The sequence below is a fragment of the Brachyistius frenatus genome, unplaced genomic scaffold (assembly GCF_029030835.1).
Source record: "Brachyistius frenatus isolate BFR_SWC_R1_liver_20210118 unplaced genomic scaffold, ASM2903083v1 Contig_383, whole genome shotgun sequence".
Lineage (NCBI taxonomy): Eukaryota > Metazoa > Chordata > Actinopteri > Embiotocidae > Brachyistius > Brachyistius frenatus.
The window spans coordinates 1-7,732 of record NW_027210982.1 but is presented as its reverse complement, the minus strand read 5'-3'; the positions used below and the strand labels follow the sequence as shown (position 1 = coordinate 7,732).

The following is a 7,732-nucleotide window of genomic DNA, read 5'->3' as shown; positions in this document are numbered from 1 at the left end:
GTTAAGTTAAGAACACACAAGCTATTTCTAACAGTACGTTGTGGCAAGTTGGTTTGGTAAACAGTAAAAAATATGAAAACAATCCTTAAATTTTTTTTATATTTTATCGAGCCTGAGAAATAATAGTAATTGGCAATATAGTTTTTTTTTTTTTTTTTTTTTTTAACTAATTTCTGTATAGGCTATATTTTATTGACTTTTACTCAAAAACCTTTTATTTGAAAATGTATCAGCTCCTTTTAAATTATGGGGGAAAACTGAAGACAAGAAAGGATGCTGTTATGAATGTTGTAGTGTTCTGTCTTAAGTGTCAAACTTAGGCCGACTTGAGTAGTTTGCATATTAGAATTAATCCAATGATGCAAGTGATAAGAAAACAAAAAAGACAAGTCCTATTATCAATTTTTATATATATTATATTACATTAGGCCTATATTATGTCATATCATGTTATAATCATGGATACAGTAAACTGCAGTTTTCACTTAAAAACACTTAATTGCGGTAATGCGCAATAAAACTGTATCAACAGACAGAAGAAGAATAAAACGGAAACGGTCTCACTCGAGGCCGGAACACTTGCACAAACGCTTTCACTGTTTAGCACGGATTTATTTATTGGTGACACCCTGAGAACAGCTGTTTAATCAGATCGCCGCTCACTGCAGCCATTCAGTTAACTTAACGTTAAACTATATTATATCACTGTTTTCTGCCTGTTATATTTCTTCTATTATTTCGGGTAAGTGCGCCATTTATCTGGACTCAAAGAGCTCGTGTTGATCGGGATGTTACTCCCGTTAAAATAAACCGTGAGCTAACATTAGCTAACGAGAAAGATAGAAGTTTCCTGACTGACGTTTGAATTAAAACATCATTATTCCTAAAGTTTTAGCGCTTTGCTGACTGGAAATAGGTATTTTGTAGCTCGGTCGGCTCACCAGTCCCTTTAAATAACTATTATTATTATTAGTAGTAGTATTAAGCACCGAGAACACAGGCTTGTTTCTATGTTTTTATAACATATATATATATATATATATGTGTGTATGTATATATATAACATATATAACATCTGTCTCTGTAGTTGTATACGATAATACTCCCAAAGTATTTCATGCTGGGATGAACGGAAACAGAATATTTGGAAGAGGTACTTTTGTTGTTGTTGTTGTTGTTGTTGTTGGTAGGAGATGGCAGGTGGAACATTATCTGGCAGACAGGCCTGCCACAAAAGCAAAGCCCCCCCCCCCCAAAAAAAAAAAAAATGTTTCCCCCCCCCCCCCCAAAAAAAAAAAAATGTTTCTGTTCATACCAGCACCAAATACTTTTCAGATTATCGTTATCGGACTGATTCTGATGTTTGGGGTCAGTTAAATGGATGTGACACTTTTTTTTCCTTTTTTTTTTAAGTTGTAGATAGCAGGTGCTGTATGTATCTGGCAGACTGTCCTGCCATGAAAAGGGCCCCCCCTCTTAGAAAGTGCGTTCCCACTACTGGGATGCTTTTCATGTTGAGTGTGTTTAATAGGTCACAACATGGGTCAAAAGGACCCTAGTTTACAGGTAGGACGCGACTAACAATTCTTTTTTTTTTTTTTTTTGTAGTGATTAACCTTTTTTTTTTTTTTTTTTTTTTTTCGATTTACTTGTAAAATAGCTGAAAATAGTGAAAAGACCAAATTTTTCACTCGTGATATTTAGTTAATTCAGTCAAGTCTGGACCAAAACTAGTAGGTTCAGCCGGTAAATCGGGGATTGTTTCTGGCAAAAAAAAAAAAATCTGTCATTCTACTGAGACATTCAGCATAAATAACAACATAAATGTTCTGCTACGAGCCTCCAGAAGAAAAAAAAAAGACCTCAACCCGCACTCAAAATGACTTATTTCAGTCAATTACACACCCAGAAAACATTCCAGAATTTGTATTTCTGAAACATCTTTGTTGTTTTAAGTAGTTTGACTGTTTAACAGTCAGTAAAAGAGTGTCATAAAAATCAAGTTATCTTCAACCCGGTCAGGTTGTTTTGAGTTGGAGAGTGTCACCATGGAGCCCGCCTGCCGCAAGGACAAGCCAAAGCTGAACTCCACCCCGACCAGAGGGGACAGAGCCAAGCAGAAATCTGCACAGCAAGAGCTCAAACAACGACAGAGAGCAGAGGTGATGTTGATCATCAACGTTTGTCTTTTTTTAATTTTGATCATATACTAACCTAAAATTGTTTTAAGTGTGTTTTATCTCAAATTCTATCTTAACTCATTGTATAAAGCAACGATGTCTCCCTATCTTTTATGTGCAGATCTATGCTTTGAACAAGGTGATGACAGAGTTGGAGCAGCAGCAGTTCGAGGCCTTCTGTAAACAGATGCAGTCACAGGGAGAATGATGAGGGTCCTACTTCCTTTTTTTTTTTTTTTTTTTTTTTTTTACCTGGACCTGGACCTGGACCTGCCACCCTCCAAAAACACCACGTATACGCTTGCTGTTACAGACACAAAACCGCTCACTTCTACCTTGGTACATTTGTAGTGCTGTCTTACTTCCTGACAAACGACTCGGATTTCTTCCTCTTGAATACAGCAGACAGTTGTGTTGATAGAAGTCGACAAGTGAGAACAGAGTTCCAAACAGACACGTCAGGCCGGTGATACTTCCTGTCCTATAATATGCACTAACTGTCGTAAAAACTGACGTACACGTTAAAGCTGTCTAGATCAAACAGGCATATTACCTCTGTATTCAGCACAGTAACAACAGCGCAGAAGGAGTCAAATTTAAACATTTGCTCAGCAACTCCCGAGAGTTGAGAGTCCACTTTTTTCATCCGGTGAGCAAGAAAGTGACCAGTGATGTGGTCCGAGAGCATTATCACATATCAGCCAGTGTACGTACACTTCCAGCACGAGAGAGCAATCTGGGCATCTTAATGCAGCCCTTGGTCTCACCCATGGAGGTGGGTCCAGTACTCACTCTCTTTCCGAATTATATCTGGGTCTTTATTTTTTAAGTGTCTCGGAGTCGGAAATCATCCTAAAATTGAAAGAATGACGAGAATGATTTTCTTTTTCGACAAATCCCACCGCCCGTAACCGTATCAATCGTCAGAGGAGATCTTCCAGTCAACAGGAGATGGCTTTTACACAGATATTCCAATTGGGGAAACACTTGATGACAAAGGGCTTATTAAAAGATACTGTTTTATTGTTATTGCCTTGGTAAATTGGTAACTGACTTTGTGAGTGAAGTTGAACCTGAAGGTGCAGTATTCTAACAAGAGGTCAAACAGCAGAAATGCAAAAGCGTTGATTCTGTAGAACCAACAGATTTGACAGTCTGATCAAAAACTATGCTGGAGTCACATGCTTCAAATTTATCAACGACATCGCCACCTTCTCTACAGCAAGTAAAATCAAACATCGGGTCTTATTTCTTCATTCGTTTCAAATGTTTGCACAGTCTGTACATTTGCATGTCACTCTATTTAAATTGTTTCCACTACTGGGAGACATGAAGCGCACAGCAAACAGGGATTTTTATCTTCACCACTGGCAGTACTGCACAAGATTGCTCACGCTTACAAGAATTGTAAAGAACAATGAAAAATGTTTCACTGCTTAATGTGCCGATACGTGTATTTTCAAGTCAGACGAATGGCCTGCCAATTTGTCACTTAAAGTACCATGTAAACGAGCCATTGATATCATGAGATTAAATTATTTCTAAATTGTGGTATCTTGGTGTGTGTATCTAACTTGTTTCCTGAGTAAAAACCTGCTCAGAGAAGGTGGAGCTAATTTCATTTTTGTCCAATTGCATTTTGATATATACTCGCATTTATTATCTTAAACCACAATAGATCATTTCTACTTTGTGTCTGAGAATGTTCCAACAACAACACGAGAATGTGTAGGATGCCTCATAAATAGTTTTGAAGCCCTGCTCTGAAGGGCTTTTAGTTCAGAATGAACGTTCAGTGGGATTCCTCTGAGTCACTCTGAGACCTTTAGAAAAATACAGGCCCCCCGGCTGTGTTTGGAATAATGAATGCTCGTCTCTCTACACTAGTTCCTTTGTCCTCTCTGCTGGCAGGTAGCATTCAGACGGCTTGTTTAGGACTCCACACAGAGGAGCTTCCAGTGCGCAGTGAAGCCTAAATAACAACGTTCAATGTTTCCTGCCCTTGTGTAGTTTTTTTTTTTTTTTTTTTTTCATATCAAAAATATACTTGTACGCTGCTTGCAGGGATTCTTGGAGAAACAAAGTGTTTCTGACCCCTAATGTTCAGTTATGTTTAACCAGTTTTGATTTTGCATCATTTGCCACGATAAGTGGTGAACACTGTAAAGGTCAGTTACAGCAGGTATAATATTGTAAAGTTCTGCTTGTAAGGACTTTAAATGTGTTAAGTGCCATGAAATAACCTGTGTTGTGATTTGGTGCTATATAAAAAAAAAAAATGAAATGAATTGAATTGAATTGAATTGACATTACCTGCATGCTAAGAGACAACATTAGACTAATACTAGCTCTAATACAGACAAACTAATAAAGCACCTAAAATAAGTTATTATTTATATACTGAATGTGAGTAATGCATAATAAAAGTTTGTATTTCAGTGATTCATAAAGAAAGCTTACCTTAGCTTTAAAATACAGTGCCCTTAAAATCTAATTATGTGAACCCACCTATTTGTACGTGAATTATAACTGATTTTTTTTTTTTTTTTTTTTTGCTAGTCAAATTTCTCAAGTTCCAAATATTTGCATTGTTTATTACAAAAAAATACGTGTTTTTTTTCTACAATAAGGCATTTTATTTGATCGTGTTTTGACATAAGGTATTCCACTTATGCGTACCTTTTTTTTTTTTACTCTGATAAACCCAGTATTGTGCATGTATTCAAAAGTTCTAGTTATTGTGTTTTTATGACACACTTTTACCGCCACCACCTACACCATGTAGGCTCCCTTTGTTTTAAATTGTTTGTTGAAAAACATGGTTTTACTAGATGCACTGTGCCTTTTAGCTTTTTAGACAAAATAAAAGATGTATTAATCAATTGTCTTTTTAACATATTAACTTGGCCTCTTTTTTATAAGTAGTCTCCAGGCACCTGCGTGCTTCCAACCGAGGGTAAAGGCTTTGTTTCAGGCCTGGAAGGTATTTGCTTTTGTTGTAAAGTGTCTTTTGTATATTAATTTGTTTAGTTTGTTTCCTTAGTTCTTTTACCAGCCACTTCTGAGAAGATAGCCACTGTTCTGTTTTTTTTCCACCATTTGTTAGGTTTTAGTTGGTTTTAAATACAAAATTGTTTGGGTCGTTTCATTTCTGCCAGGGAGAACAAAATGGTGGCGGTCTTCATGCATCTTTTGTTTGAGTTCTTTTAAGTTTCAGCATATTGTAGTGCTGTGAAATAGTTTGTTTTGGCTCCAATTAGTTTGTTTTGCAGTAGTGTTTTTGTTGTATAGCTTACTTTCCACCAGCCTCCCTGTCAGCGCAGTTTCGACTCGCATTCTTTATTTCTTTGGTTGTTCATTTATGGTTAATTTGATTTTTTTTTTATTTTTATTTATTTTTATTAAACAGCTATTTCAACCCCTTCATCTTTCCCTGTGTTATAGTTGGATTATCCAGTCAACTGGAGATATGTTTTATTTTGTATAAAGTAATAAAGCTTGCATCTTGGTCTACATCAGCCTCGGTTCCAGTTTATTCTGGCCCCTCGATATTATCACCTGGTCACGCGCGTATAGAAATAAGTAGTGCTCACCAAAAATAAATTTAAGAAAATCCCTTCTACTAGTACTTTTAATACTTTGATACAGACCAAATTTCTAAACTGCTTCTAAGAAATGGCTGTATGCACAGACTCTAAACTCTGACACTGAAAATGGCTCCCGACTTCTCCCTCCTACTTGATTTTATGTATTACCAAACCATCCATATCAATGGAAGAAGTATGACCTGACAGATTTCATTAAGCATGTTAAAAAATGCTTAATATTTTGAAAATGATAAACATGCTTAATGAAATCTGTCGGGTTGTGTGGTTCTGGTCTGGTGGTTGCGCGCTAAACTGTGCTCTTCCTGCGCCCTGTATATACAATAACCCACACACCCATGTGCATCCAATTACTGCTACCAGGTGTCCAAAAAAAAATAACATTTGCTAAAATCTAACAAAATAATACAACATACCAACAATACCGGAAATAGCTCCTACAGTAGTAACTGAAATATAAAACTCAGACTCTGCTGTTGTGGTTAGAGAAGAACATTTGTTTCTCAATAGTCTAAAAACAAGCCAGTCAGTACTGGAACCCGTCAGCCATGCCTTAGCCTAAGTTCATGAATGACATTAGAAATGTCAGTAAAAACAAAAACACGAGGCTTGTCCCACCCATTAACTCTGCATTTCTATGGCGCAGCACAGATCCAGGTGCATTGGCATTATATGTGAACCGAGCCGGGCAGAACAACGCATCAGGAGGTGTCCCAGTATAGGTGCGACCGTGCAGTGCTATTTGGGTCAAATTAGGTCAAATCGAGCCTGCACTTTTGGCAGCTCAAACCAGGTCTAAGAGCGGCGGAGGGCTATTTCCGTGGCTTCGGTGGACAAAAGCCCACATGAAGAGACCTATCCAAAATCCCACGGACAGGTTTAGTGGATGGCCTATATTGAGAGTTGCATGTTATTTTATGTTGGAGGTTTCTCTCGTACAGAGCTAGATTTACCTTTCGAATCCACAGGTTGGTGTTGAAGTGACTTTACATCACACTTTGCAGAACGCCTGCCCAAACCACCTTCTGTGGACACGACCTTAAGTCTATTGTTTCCTGTGTGATACACCCATTTTGCAGGATCGAGGTAAGCTCACTGCTTAACCTCAACTGAATGAGTGTGCACAATAGGTGTTTCAAGGTCTGGGAGTAACTTGAACCTGATCAACAACACTCAAGTCCCTGCCAACTTTATTCGGTACTCGTACATGAACAAAAGCCAAGTTGTATTTAACATTAATATCTCATCACACGACACATTGGGATGTGCAAGCATGATGTTATATGTCGAGGAGGAACTTCAGTATTAACCTTTGCAACATGTTATTATTCAACGCTGTACATTAATTTTAACGCAGTATATATATATAAATATACTGTATATATATCTAATGACAGTTTTTTTTCCAAGGGAGTGATTTATCTTACCTCTATCTCACAAGGCCTTGAGTGAAGGGCTGAACCACAATCTTTGATTAGATTGTTTGGTGGTCTTGCTATCGTTTTATTTGAGTAAAATCAACAAAGATTGAAAATGTATGACAAAAACATTCCTTCTAATCTAATGAAATACAAAACAGCGAAAAACAATCTTTGATTTGATGGTATGAGTTTTCTTCATCTTGTACAACTACATCTCTTCAATAAACTGCAATCAAACAGCAAAAGACTGGTACTCATTTCAATGATCCGCGTAAGAACTTAAACCCTACCTGTGACTAATGGTAAAAAAAGAAAAGAAAAAAAAAAAAAAAAAGACACTGGAACGAAAGGATTACCATTACAACTACTGCCAGTCTAAATGACAAAGAAGTTTTGGAAATGAAATCCCCTACTCTAAATTATATCCCTCAAATCTTACCTACATGCATTATGAAGAATGATGTTGCCATTTATGACCGAAACTAAAATGTTGAAATGTTTTGACCAGCATTTTATGTTATTTTTG

At 37.0% G+C, this 7,732-nt stretch overlaps 1 protein-coding gene across 1 annotated transcript; it reads left to right on the top strand.

Annotated features, from left to right (window-relative positions):
* Positions 1 to 608: 608 nt before the first annotated feature.
* On the top strand, positions 609 to 5,074 carry svbp (small vasohibin binding protein). The gene is made up of 3 exons (XM_069724584.1): positions 609 to 742; positions 2,023 to 2,162; positions 2,302 to 5,074. Exons 2-3 carry the CDS (start codon positions 2,049 to 2,051, stop codon positions 2,386 to 2,388), a joined length of 201 nt encoding a protein of 66 aa, XP_069580685.1. The 5' UTR covers positions 609 to 742; positions 2,023 to 2,048; the 3' UTR covers positions 2,389 to 5,074.
* The last annotated feature ends 2,658 nt before the right edge of the window (positions 5,075 to 7,732 follow it).

Coding starts and splice junctions, on each gene's coding strand:
- svbp (XM_069724584.1), top strand. CDS start 2,049: ATGGAGCCCGCCTGCCGCAAGGACAAGCCAAAGCTGAACTCCACCCCG. Junction 2,163..2,301: donor AACAACGACAGAGAGCAGAG/GTGATGTTGATC, acceptor TTTTATGTGCAG/ATCTATGCTTTGAACAAGGT.